The 12895-nt window shown below is 35.4% G+C and overlaps 2 protein-coding genes across 3 annotated transcripts in view; one reads left to right on the top strand and one right to left on the bottom strand.

Annotated features, from left to right (window-relative positions):
• Positions 1-1647: 1647 nt before the first annotated feature.
• LOC114455419 (dnaJ homolog subfamily C member 15-like) lies at positions 1648-5308 on the top strand. The gene is made up of 6 exons (XM_028436650.1): positions 1648-1773; positions 2246-2297; positions 2411-2484; positions 3492-3568; positions 3644-3714; positions 4766-5308. Exons 1-6 carry the CDS (start codon positions 1648-1650, stop codon positions 4831-4833), a joined length of 468 nt encoding a protein of 155 aa, XP_028292451.1. The 3' UTR covers positions 4834-5308.
• Positions 5309-7126: 1818 nt separating this feature from the next.
• Positions 7127-12895, bottom strand: part of sestd1 (SEC14 and spectrin domains 1) — a 29073-nt gene continuing 23304 nt past the window's right edge. For both annotated transcript variants that reach the window (XM_028436733.1, XM_028436734.1), the window contains 5 exons: positions 12175-12256; positions 11963-12085; positions 10276-10467; positions 10098-10201; positions 7127-8786 (listed from right to left, as the gene is read on the bottom strand). In XM_028436733.1, coding sequence (XP_028292534.1) covers positions 8522-8786; positions 10098-10201; positions 10276-10467; positions 11963-12085; positions 12175-12256 — 766 coding nt within the window. In that variant the 3' untranslated portion in view covers positions 7127-8521. The remainder of the gene's footprint in view (positions 8787-10097; positions 10202-10275; positions 10468-11962; positions 12086-12174; positions 12257-12895) is intronic.

Consider the following 12895-nt stretch of genomic DNA (forward strand, 5'->3'; position numbering starts at 1 on the left):
TGTCAGGCGGTTCAGCCTTTGCACCACCTGCCTCATTCACCTAATAATCGTAATGTCTCACTGGCAACCATCTCTCCTCACAGACAAAATCCAATTACTGGGCACAATAGAAACCAGCGCCGAGCTTCAGAGTCCATCAGCCACTGAGCTACTGTTCCCTGCTTTCAGTCTCATGCTGGACCCTTAATCATGTCAAGGATCCACAAGGGCCACAGAACACACCTCTAGGTGCACAACAAAGCACACAGACACACAAAGATGCTGCAAAAAATACAAACATACATCTCCAAACAATCAATAAAAACAGGTATGGAAGAAAATAGACAAAAGAACACGAACAAATAGGCCTAACAAAAATGATCACAACACAAGAAACTCATATACAACTACAACTACGTATTACATGTCAACAACAACTTGCAACTACACATTCACAGATCCAGAATTTGAAGGAAAAGTCACTACTTTAATGATAAATAGTAATATTTACTTAATGAGATACCTTATCTATAAAGTAAGGAATCTCTGTCTGTCTGTGTATTTGCATGTGTTGTTCCTCAAATATCAAATACCGTTCATAAATTATTTCACAAAATTGTCGTAAATGCAGCTTTGCAGAACAGCTCAATGTTGACAGGTAATCATGGTAACTCAGGATAAGTTAGAACAGCTCAATGTTGACAGGTGAGCAACGTTTGTAACGAGTAATAATAATCATAATAATCATCATCATCATCATCATCATCGTCATCATCATAATAATCATAATAATAAATTGTGAGTGTGTGTGTGTGTGTGTGTGTAGGAGGATTTAACTTTTATTCTGAATTAAAGAGGAATGAAAGCTCCCTTGTAAACCATCCATTAAAAAGCTACTTAACCTCCCACTTTTCTATAGTAAGACATATTTCCTATACGAGCACTGCACTAGTTTTTATAAAGCAGTGTCTTTGTAGTCCAAGCAAGAAAACAATCTAAGATCCACTGAGGCCCCCTAGCGGCATAAAAAAGAAACAGGAGTTTATTATTATTTATTTTAATGACTTTTTTTAAATAGATACAATTCCTTCTTTTGTTGATTTGTGAATTTCTAATTTAGCCAACATTTAGGTCACCTTGATTTTTTTATTCAGATTTTATACATTTTATTGTGCCTTTTTAAACGTGCCTGGATTTTTTTTCTTCTAGTAATTGTTGTTTGTGCATTAACTTTTACCTATTTTTCGGCAAGTATTTGGGTAAATCCATAGTTAAATCCATAGTTAAAATTTATATATATATATATCCATATTGTGGTTAAATGGTTACATTTCGAGGCTATTAAGAATCATAATATCATTATATTTAAGTGAAGTGGTTTAGGGTCACTTACATTTCAGGAAAAATATATTTCTTCATGCTCAAAATCCTCATCTTGAGTAAAACATGTTCTAATCTGCCTGTGTTTATGATCAATCTATGTCTATCTATGTCTCTTTATGTTTTTTTTTTTTATTATTTTACTCGGTGTGAATAAAAAGGAATGATTCATGTGCATTTATTCATCTGTTTTATACGGAAGCCCTTATATGTATTTTATTTTTATTTCTTTCATTTTGGTTGGGAGTATTGCTTTTACTTTGAAAGTCTTTTCCAAACTGGTCATAGATGACGTCACATGAAAACATGGCGCACACAGTTAGAGTCGGAATGGATGGAGGAGAATTGATGAGATACGCTGAATATTCCCCTAAAACGAGGGTGAACGGAGACGCAAACATAGACAAACAGTTGGTACGTGTTTGTTGAACTTTGTAGGATTTTGTAAACTGCTCTTTTTAACCTAATAAAGCTGTTCTTTAACCTCAAGGACAGTGAACTGTTGCCTGTTTACGTTACTAAACAAAGTCACATTGTGAGATTTTCTCTACATTATTACATGGTTACTATCTCTTTACAGGTGCTGCTAAATCCAGAATTCAGAAATAAAATTAAAAAAAACTACTAGGTCATCGTCAAGCAATAAAAACTGATTAGCTTAGAATTTTAGATACGTATGATTTATATGTGCTTTTTGTTTTATTTGTTTTGTAAGGTTTTCTCAATAAAACATTAAATTAATAATCTAATGTAATGAGATTTGCTATCTGGTCTCCTACTGTTTGCTGTGAGAAACAGTTGTTTGATAATTAAAAAAGATGGTGGATTATAACTGCTTTGACTATAACTGTGCTTATAATAATTTGGTGTTTTATTTTGGTAACAGGGAAAGACTCTAATTACAGCTGGTCTTGGTGTTGCTGCTCTAGCTTTTGCAGGTAAGAATTCTAGTTTTATTAAAAGGTATGAATGATTATTTGGGAAGAAAAAAAAAAAAAAAAAGAGCATTTTTCAGCCCGTCAGCAATGTGTTCATTGTGTTTGATCTACAGGACGTTTTCTATTCCAACGATGGAAAGTTTTGGAACCAGTTTTCTCTGTCTCGTTCAAAAAACTCTCCACATCCGTGAGTAAAACTAGCAAATTCCTTTACATCTGCAGTACTGACTACTGTATTAAGTTTGCTAAAAGTAAACAAATGGCTCCCGATCATTCCTTTGATCTAAAACATATTGGAGGTTTTTTTTTACATTTTTTATTTATTTATTTTTTAATTTAAAGAAACATTGGAGCATTTGACAAACGCATTGTTTTCATGACTTTTTCTAATACCTACCTGTAGAGATGTAACGATTAATCGTAAGATTTATAGGTATCACGGTTCATATCGATACTCTGAAAATTGAATCGCAGTACTTTTTTTAAACAGCAGAGGGCGCTATCTATTTATCCTTCTCTTGTCCAGAAGTGTAGGCGGCGGGTGGAATCGCCTACTACTCTTAAACATGTTCATAAATGAGTCCTTACCCCTTTAGCACCGAAAGAATATCTGTAATATTACTTGAATATCTGTAAAAGTCACGTTTTTCTATTACCTCTGTCTGCTAGTACGTAGCATCTCTTCTTCACTGCAAGAATAGCTGCATGCCAACCGACCACTGGGTTACCAGCACCCTCTGCTGGTCCAAACAAATATCTGATGTAAATACAGTGCAATTGTTAAGGCACAAAATACATTTTCAGTTGCACAAAGGACGAAAAACTATTATGCAGTTTTGCATTGTTTACTATAGAACCAGAATTTAAATTAAGAGGCTTCTTCTTCATTTGTATTACTCCTTAATTTATTTCATTCAGGATTTATTTTTTGTTAAATTGCATTGTTTTGAATAGTTTATCAAGGGATTCTTTTGACAATGAAAGATAAAAGGAAAATAGTACAGTATTTTTTAGTTTTTTCTCGAAAAAAATATAGGAATATTTCTCAGTCATCATTTGTCTACAGTCCCATTTTGTAAAATAAATCTTGAGAGAATCTTATCGTGAACCCAGTATCGTGAATTGAATCGTATCGGGAGTTGAGTGAATCGTTACATCCCTACCTACCTGACTACCTTCAATGTGTCTTTTCAGGCATACCCAGGGTATTATAAAGGTGGTTTTGAGAACACAATGTCCAAACGAGAGGCAGGCCTCATTCTTGGCATCAGGTAAGAAATGATTTGCTCCGTGTCGGGTATTATCTTCTAACAATTTTTTCTAACAATATTTTCCAATCCATGCAGCCCTACTAGCAGCAAGTCCAAGATTAGTGAGGCCCATCGGCGGATTATGATGTTTAACCACACAGATAACGGTACGTTAAAAAAAACCCAAACCAGTACCACTTGGCTTCATTACTGCACTTATTTTTAACTTTACCTACATTTTTTTCAAACATTTGACTGTTAAAGGTGCAGTCCGCAACTCTGAAGATCCCTCTCTCCCCCTCCCTCCCCGCTGCTCTCTTGCCCTGCCTCCAAACTTTCCAAAGCCCCTCCCTCAGAGGAGCTAACAAGCTAACGTTAGCCCAACAGCAACATCACAGTAATATAACATGCACTGTTAAAAGCATATTATTGCAGCGCTTCTCTCTCTCAATGTGCACACACCTCAGCAACAGCAGCAACAACACAGAGTCACTTACAGCATCCCAAACGGAGGCTGCTGCATGCACACGAACAACACATGCACTACAGAGTTCTAGTGTAACAATTACAAATCAAACATAATGTAAATCAAGCAGCAGTAATTTCCTTTCAAGCAGAAAAGTCACCAATTCCATCTTCTACTCCTCCAGACCATACACTGTAAAAAAGACGGTGCTCCAGCCCCGGGAAAGGGGCGGGGACTGTGAGCAACAGCTGTTAGACAGCTCATCAAACACAATCCTGGCTCTGATTGGTTTTTTTTTGCTCGGTCGCGTTGCATTCTGTCAATCTGCCAAATTCTGCAGGAGTAGCAGGGGGGACTCAATGAGCCTGTTTTTTTCACATAAACTACTAGTTTCATGTAAAGCTGTCCTTACATAGTGACAGCTTTAGCAAATATGACAAAAAGTCACTTTTGTAAGAGTTGCAGACTGCACCTTTAAACTGGGAAAGGCCTGTATTTTACATTTTGCTGGATTTGTAAGATTGTGAATATGTCTCGTGTTGTTCAGATTGAAGTAGTTACTGATAAACAGTATGTTAAGTCGAGGGTTCGTTTATTCAGACAAGGTTATACGAAACCTCAACTTAACATACTGTTCAAAAAAGAAGACAAAATGAATCTCGCTGGAACTGTTACTGATTAACTGTTCTTTTGTCAGTAGCTCCCAGCACACGAGTTAAATAGTAGACAAATAATCACGTGTTTATTTTTAGGTGGGTCCCTTTATATCGCTAAAAAGATCAACGAGGCCAGAGATCTCTTGGTTAAGGAGAATCGCTGATAATAACACTTTATAAGCTGTTATTAAGGACTAATCACTGCTTCATCAACTCCACACTGAAGCTCGGAAGCTGAAAACAGAAAGTAGATGAGAAGATTCGATCTTAGCATTTTCTGTTCAATGTTAAGACTAAAAACAACAACGTTCAGTCTCATTTCAGTGCAATCCGTTAAAACCGTGACGTATTACATCACACACGTTCCTGTTGTGTTGACATGTAATATCACATCATTTTTGTTTGTTTAAGTACTATAAAGCAATCGCTAGAAATATGTAAATAGATATTGATGAAACAACAAAAGTTATTAAATAAACTTGATATGTGACCATAGTAATTGAAATATGTTTGGTTTTGAGGTCTTTGTCGGATTGTTAGTGTTAACGTGTGCTGATGTGAAGTAGTGGACCAACAAACCTACGATTGTTTGTGTTGTTTCACACAAATAAACATAAAACACATTCAGTGTGATATATATCTGTGTGGAGTTTGCCTGTTCTCTCTGTGCTTGTGTGTGTTTTCTCTGGGTTTCTTTCCAACATCCATAAACATGACTGTTAGGTTGAACAATGACTATGAATTATAAGGTGAGACATTTCGTTATACGATATTTTGTGATACATTGTCTACAGAACTTTACACGCGTAGCCTAACAACACCTTGACTGATAAATGCATAGCCTAACAATCACACTGTAATATTTACTGTATAACATATTTTATGGTCATTAAATGAAACTCAATCAAAATCGTATTTTCTATTTTGTTGGTGCGCACAAGTGGACATTAGTGTAACACTTTATGATGTTGTAATCGACTTGACACACGTGGTTCAAATTTCTTCCTCTTATTCTGTGAAATGGAATTATTTTAAAAAACAATGAGAACGCAAACGGTCACCAAGCACCAGATACCCTCTGTCGTATTGTCAGTTACCTGGATTATTGATCCTAGTCATGGTGTCATGATCATTCACACGTTAAAGGCTTGGAAGAAGTTACCGTTAATAACGACACAGTAGGTCCAAATGTATGGGCAAACATCTTTTCTTTTTTTTTTTTTAATCCCGCAAAATGCACATTCCGGATCCGAAACGTATGAAACTCTGTTGAGTAATCGAGGAACCAACTCGACATAACTGAGTCAAGTTTCATAAACATCAGTCAATAATAATGAACCGAAATATGAATTTTCAAAAATTTGACCAATGATTAAAAAAGAAAAATTTGAAAGTATATTAATCTGGATCCCCTCCAAATTTTGAAGGAATCTGCTATGGTGTTAAGGTCTTGCTTTGGGTAAAAAAATATAAATGATTACCTCCGTGGTGGCAATAATGATTTTTTTTTTTTTTTTATGACTAGTGAATTGTTACTGAGAAACACAATCTAAACATTGCAGAGGTTGGTTTGAACTGGTGCTGTTGATACAGTGTTATGTAATTAAAACCTACAGAGAGGTGAATGAGCTCTGACTCCACATTTGTGCCTGAGGATGTTAATGATTTGATGAAAAAGAACAAAACAAAACGATCACAACATGATTGTTGAGGTCGTAACTTTGGTCAAACATGACACTGCAGAAGACTCGAGCTAACCAGGAAATGTAATATTGCTGACTCATTCACTTTGTTGTTAATAATAATAATCATTTCTTATTTAGAAGCTGGATTTGTTCAAATACTGTATCACACATTACTTTTAATCCCCCTCCTCTGATTGATGGGTAACTACCATAAGCATTTCAATGCTGTGTTTTCTTTGTATATTAATTCCTCTTTTTGCCATTGCTTATAACAGTGGTTCCCAACCAGGGGTACGTGTACTTGAACACATTGCAGGGGGTACTTGGAAACATTGATGAATCTATTTCCAACATGCTGAATCATTTTTAAGCCTATTTCAGACACCGTACATGCTCATCCAACATCTTTTCCAACTGTTGACAATAATTGGCATAAACGGAATAAACAATGTTGTGGCCTTAATATCCTACTAAATTGTTACTAACATGTTATGCACATTACTAAATATATTCTGCTATACAATAATTGTAATGCACAAAATTGATATTTAGTGTGCGTTAAATGTACAGGTTGACATTTTCAAGCTGTAGGAGATTTCAGAGGCCAACATGTTAACATGTAAATAATACAAGAAAGGTTACTAAATTGGAGTGACGAAGGGGTTCTCCTAAACTGAAGAGAGAGATCGGGGAGTACATGAGACAGAAAGGGTATAATATATATAATATAATATAAATATATATAATATAAAAATAACGCCTTTCTCAGCAGTGCTGAATATCTCTTTATTAGAGAATGGATGTCAGAAGTCTTGGTACATGTTACTGGACAGAATAAAGGCAAGCACTAAGCAGTCACACTTACGCAGCAGTCAGTGGTTCAAAATGACAAATGAATACATTAAAAGTTCTGCTTGTATATAAAAAAATTCAAATAAATAGAAAATATCCAAATAAGGTCTATTTGCTCAGAAATAACTAAATGATAGGCTGCATTGAGCTGTTGATGGTGTTACTTTAGTTCTTGTGGTCCAGAGTGAGCAGTGCAGGTTTGATTCCATTGAATAATTTCATATTTACACAGATCATTGAAAATTGTAAACATTTTGATCACATTACCGTTATAACATTTCTACAGGAGAAATCTGTGTGCTGAAGCCATTAAAGTTTTTAAGAAATTGTAATATTAAAGATGAAATGTGTATACTTTTGTGGTTCTTATGTTTTTTTTTTAAAGCAAATCCTTTTTTACACCAGTCACTCTTACTCTGTTCACCTGTTCCACCAAACAAGGAGAGGCTTCTTTTATTATCAGCCAGAACTTACAAAGCATCAAGTAATTCCATACCTGCATCGCTAAATTTGTGAAAAACTCACGTCTCGTCACTAAACAAAAACTTGGGTTTCTGAAACAGACAATTTAAATCATTTAAAAAAAAAAAAAAAGAAATTAATTAAAGGCCTCACCGTTACCTATATAGGTATGAGGGTTCTATATCAAAGCAAAAAATAAAGCATTATTTTAAGCTGCCAATGGTGTTTGTGCCAGAAGAATAATCATTTAATCAGTTAAATGTTCAGATCTAAACCCCTATCTCAGATTTTAACCTCTGCAGTTGCCTTTAAGCCCCTGATGGCTGTTTCCTGTTGGTATTTAGGAGGTGTAGTGGACTAATCTCCTTTAATGGCTTTTAATAAGTGTGCAATTATTCCTGCAGTCACACCTTATCCATGTCTTCCACAGGTTTCAGAAAAAAGTTTAAAAAACAGTTACAATCCATTTGTGGTGGAAAAATAGAAAAGAAGGCTGATGTGGAAGCACGATAAAAAACGTTTGCACCGTGATGGCTCCTCCCACTGCGATACATCAGCAGGAAGATGATGAAGAGTACGGTAGTAGATGTTTGGCATGTGTTAAGCGTTCAATTCAGTTTTTTTTTTTTTTTTGTTTTTTTTTTACAGTCAATTAAAATCCAAAAATGGAGCAAAGACGTGAACGTTGATCCAGACGACTGACACATGCTCTCAGTTATTTATGAAGGACGTTTCCTCTGGCAGGAACAGGGAGGCTGATGGGAAATGTGGTCATATAAGGGTTAGAAAATGCTCCTTCATCACAAACGAGCTTCACAAAGGCCGCTTGGTTTGACGTTACTCGGGGGATACATTAGCGGTCCTGTGTCGCCCTCTCCGAGTCTTCGTCGTGTTGCCCCGCCTCCTCGTCCTCATCCTCATCTTCTCTCTCACTCAGTTCTTCTCCGATTACATCCAGCCTGCACTCCTGCCCATTTAGCACCTCTTCCTCCTCTTTCTCATCGTTTTGGAGCCTTGCCTGTAGCAGCAGCCGCCGCTCCTCCACCAGGAGGAGGCGCTCTCTGACGATCTCTGCCGTGGTGGCGGTGTCGCTGGGACTTCCAAAGAACTGCTCGCTCCTGGAAGGACAAACGCTGGGATTAGCAGTTTAGAATACATGATGTAGAGTTGTGTCAGTGGCATGCCGTCAGCCTAATGTTAGAGCCCATTTAATACTTAACCTAAATCTATACAAAGATGACTACATCTAGTACTGGGGTTGATTATACACATTTATTAAGTGGCTTATTAGGGTTTTTTTTTTGCAATTCAAGTCATATAGAGCAAGGCTGTGTTTACAGTGGTGTCAGCAAATAATGTACAACCTTAAGGCTACACTATCAAGATTCCTGTCAGCCCAAAGTATAATCACCATTCTTCACAGTAGGCATTTTTTTTTTTTTTTTAATGTTGCAAAAAACAAAACAAAAAAACAACTAATATTTGAGTTTTAAACTTTTGAGTGGTGTCAGACAACTGAGGATATTGCGGTTCCTTATTGAATTCTAACGAAACAATCACAAGCTCAATAACATATATTTATATTACTCATATTATTAGTTCAAGCTCTATAACTAACGTGTTTAACATGTTTTGCATAAAGTTGGTACTTTTTATAATAAACTTTAGCTGATTTTTTTTTTTTTTTACTCAACATAAAAACGTCTTTTAAGAGGTTGTGACAAAAGCCAATATCTTGTCAATGATTCTCTGTTCAGTAACAGTTTCCTAAGCAGAGGACTGTCGCCCCACGTGATATCTGTGGTTGATGAGGGGCTACACGTGACCCACAGGCAGCCAGTGTATGTTAAAGAATATAAAACCCTAAGGCATGTGGTAAACTCAATGGGGTCAAATCCAGCCCTTCAGAACATCCAGGAAAAAGTAAAAACAAGAAAAAAAAACATGAATCATTGTTTAAATTAGTTAAACTAGTTCAGTTGTAGATATCTCAGCATCTCTGAATAAAACAATTTTAATAAAACTCCAAAATATGTACATGGCTCACAGTCATTTTTATTTGTAAATTGTTGAAAGAACTGTACATTTTTTCAAAATCCTGCAATTTTTCTGAAAATATTCTATAATATTTCCCCAAATTAAATAAATATTGGTCAAAAATATAAAGTAAATTTAAAGTGTTGATCCTGCAAGGACTGATATATGTCACTTATTGCTTGGATATTGTCAGTGCCTTACATATAGTGTTTATCAGTTATGTGAAAGTGCAGACTAAAGCACATTAATGTTGAAATTACTTTTTTTTCCCCACCTAAAAACTGTGGCCTACTTGAACTAAAAGGGGTTTGACGCTCCTAGCCTAAGGAATTTATTTAACATGATTCTTGTAAAAATAAGAAAAAAAAAGATCCAATATTGTATATTTGTACCCATCAGGGAAGATTATAGGCATCGTCAGTCTGTCCAGCAGGGTTTTTCCTGAAGAATCGACTTCATCAAGAGACTCAGAATCCACACATTCCTGCTGCAACACCTGGAAACACAGCGTGTCCTTTCAGTCAGTGTGAGTGTCAGTGGAGAGTGGGTTATGGAGCTGAGCTATCTCACTTGTTCAGCAATGGTGTGGAAGTTCAGAGCCAGTTCCAGTCTCTGCTGCCTTTCCTCAGCGCTGACGCTGAACTGCTTCCACACCCGGTTGAGCCTGGGCAGGGTGTCTCCGGAGGATCGAGTCGTGCAGCGCAGAGACTGGCAGAGAACCACGGTGGCCTGCAGCAGCTGACGGCCATAATCATAGGTGCTCTGTGACAAATTAACACAAAGATAATGGTTTGTTCAGGATCTTTTGAAGCTCATAATTATGAAGCTGATGGAAACCCAAATACATTTCAGGAGAAGAGGACAGATGGAAGAATTTATGAATTTTTTTTTTTTTGTGGTACGTTATGACTTTTCACCCTCAACTTGCTGGAATTCTGAGCTTTTTAAGATACGCCTATATTCTCACAAAAATATGACTATTCTCAAAATATTATGACATTTACCTAAAAATATTACAACTTTAATCTAATAAAGTTATGACTTTAATCTAATAAAATTACGACTTTATTCTCAAGATATTACAATTTTAATCTACGATAATAAAATCATGACTTTGATCGTAAAAAAATTAAGATTATATTCTCAAAATATTACGAATATAATCTCTTAGTGCTCAGATTTCTTTTTATTTTAATGTGGCCCTAATACGCCGTCGTAGATTTAAATGTAATATGCATTATAAATTACATTTATTTATTTATTTTCTAAATTATTTTTATTAAAATTATTATTATTATACATTAAAAAAAAAATGAACCTCAACTTGTAGCACAACTGAAAACAAACTTAAACACTATTTTCTATTAAAGGAGAAAGAATCTTAGGAGCCTCAAACAATAATCAACAATACACCTCTGCGTTCTTCCCTTATAATCAGGGATGTAACGATTAATCGTAAGGCAATTAAAAATCGATTCATAGGTATCACGGTTGATATCGATTTTCTGAAAATTGAATCGCAGTACTTTTTTAACCAGCAGAGGGCGCTATCCACAAGTGTAGGCGGCGGGCGGAGTCTGCTAATACTTTCTTTCTGGCCGCCTTCTACTCTTAAATATGTTAATAAATGACTCATTACCCCTTTAGCACCGAAAGAATATCTGTAATATTACTTGAATATCTGTAAAAGTCACGTTTTTCTATTAACTCTGTCTGCTAGCATAGCTTCTCTTCTTCACTGCAAGATGTCTGCATGCCAGCCGACCACTGTGTTACCAGCACCCTCTGCTGGTCCAAACAACTATGACGTAATTTTTTTTTTTTTAAAAGTCAATTGTTAAGGCACAAAATACATTTTCAGTTGCACTTTTAAAAAGAAAAAGAACTATTATGCAGTTTTGCATTGTTTATTATAGAATCAGAATTTAAATTAATAGGCTTCATTTTCATTTGTATTATTCCTTTGTTTATTTCATTCAAGGTTTATTTTTAGTTAAATTGCATTGTTTTGAATAGTTTATCAAGGAATTCTTTTCACAATGAAAAACAAAAGGAAAATAGTACCGTTTTTTCTAGTCTTTTTCCCAAAAAAAAAATTTGTCTACAGTCCAATTTTGTAAAATAAATCGTGAGAGAATCGTATCTTGAACCCAGTATCGTGAATCGAATCGTATCGGGAGTTGAGTGAATCGTTACATCCCTACTTATAATGCTATGTGTTGTTAAAAAAACAAATAAATCAAATGAAGCGTCTTACTTGAGCAACGTCCACAAACTTTCTATGTTTGTCCAACATCGTCCTGGTCTCCTGTGAGTCGTCTCCGAGTCTGACGTGTGTCTTTAACAGAGCGTCCAGCAGCTCACTGAGCCATTCGACAGACTAAGCACATTCACAGACACACACAGACAATCACGTGGTCAGTACGAGCACAGTGTGCTTGTTAATGTGTGTGTGTGTGTGTGTCTCACCTGTAGAGCATCTTCCTCGCATTTAAACAGCTGAACCATCTGCAGCATCTTTAACCTCCTCACATCCACCATGTCCTCACATCTACACAAAATAAAACGTTCATTACACGTCATTTAAGTGTGAAAAAGTGTGAGAAAGAATGTTTGTCCAGCAAAACAATACAGAGGACTTGTTTCTTGACATCTTCAGGTATAATGATGCCAGGGTTGGGGTCAATTACATTTTTCGGTTACAATTAAGTTTTCAATTATCCATGTTCAATTACAATTCAATTACAATTACCAGCATTTTTTTCACTTACAATTTGTTTTTATCCTCAGAAAGTCAATTACAATTACGTTCTCAATTAGTGAAGTTCAATTAAAATGAATCACAATTACTAAGCCTGAAATAAATAACGTAGGAAAAGTTACCCTTTCTCTTGCGTTAGCTTTCTGTTAGCATCTATATTGATAACAGGTCCTAAATCAGCTGTAAAATACACTAAAAACAAATATATATAATCTAATTTCTATTGGTTCCCTTGTTAGGCTTCCTAATCAATAAAAATATAAGTTTTAATATTTTTGTATTGGTACACTCCTTGATTTAATTTTTTTAAATGATTGATATGAAACAAATTTTATTAATTGTTAACTACATATACTGTATGTAGAACTGGAACATGGCTCCATAGTTTTAGGTGAAATTATAATTGACAATTTTTATAGAATTTTCATG

This window comes from Gouania willdenowi, chromosome 21, assembly GCF_900634775.1.
Source record: "Gouania willdenowi chromosome 21, fGouWil2.1, whole genome shotgun sequence".
Taxonomy (NCBI): Eukaryota; Metazoa; Chordata; class Actinopteri; order Blenniiformes; family Gobiesocidae; genus Gouania; species Gouania willdenowi.

What these genes read in the sequence shown, in the direction of transcription:
- LOC114455419 (XM_028436650.1), top strand. Translation starts at nt 1,648, where the DNA reads ATGACGTCACATGAAAACATGGCGCACACAGTTAGAGTCGGAATGGAT. An exon ending in CAAACATAGACAAACAGTTG is followed by an intron (nt 1,774 to 2,245) that starts GTACGTGTTTGT and finishes TTTTGGTAACAG; the next exon opens with GGAAAGACTCTAATTACAGC. An exon ending in TCAAAAAACTCTCCACATCC is followed by an intron (nt 2,485 to 3,491) that starts GTGAGTAAAACT and finishes GTGTCTTTTCAG; the next exon opens with GCATACCCAGGGTATTATAA.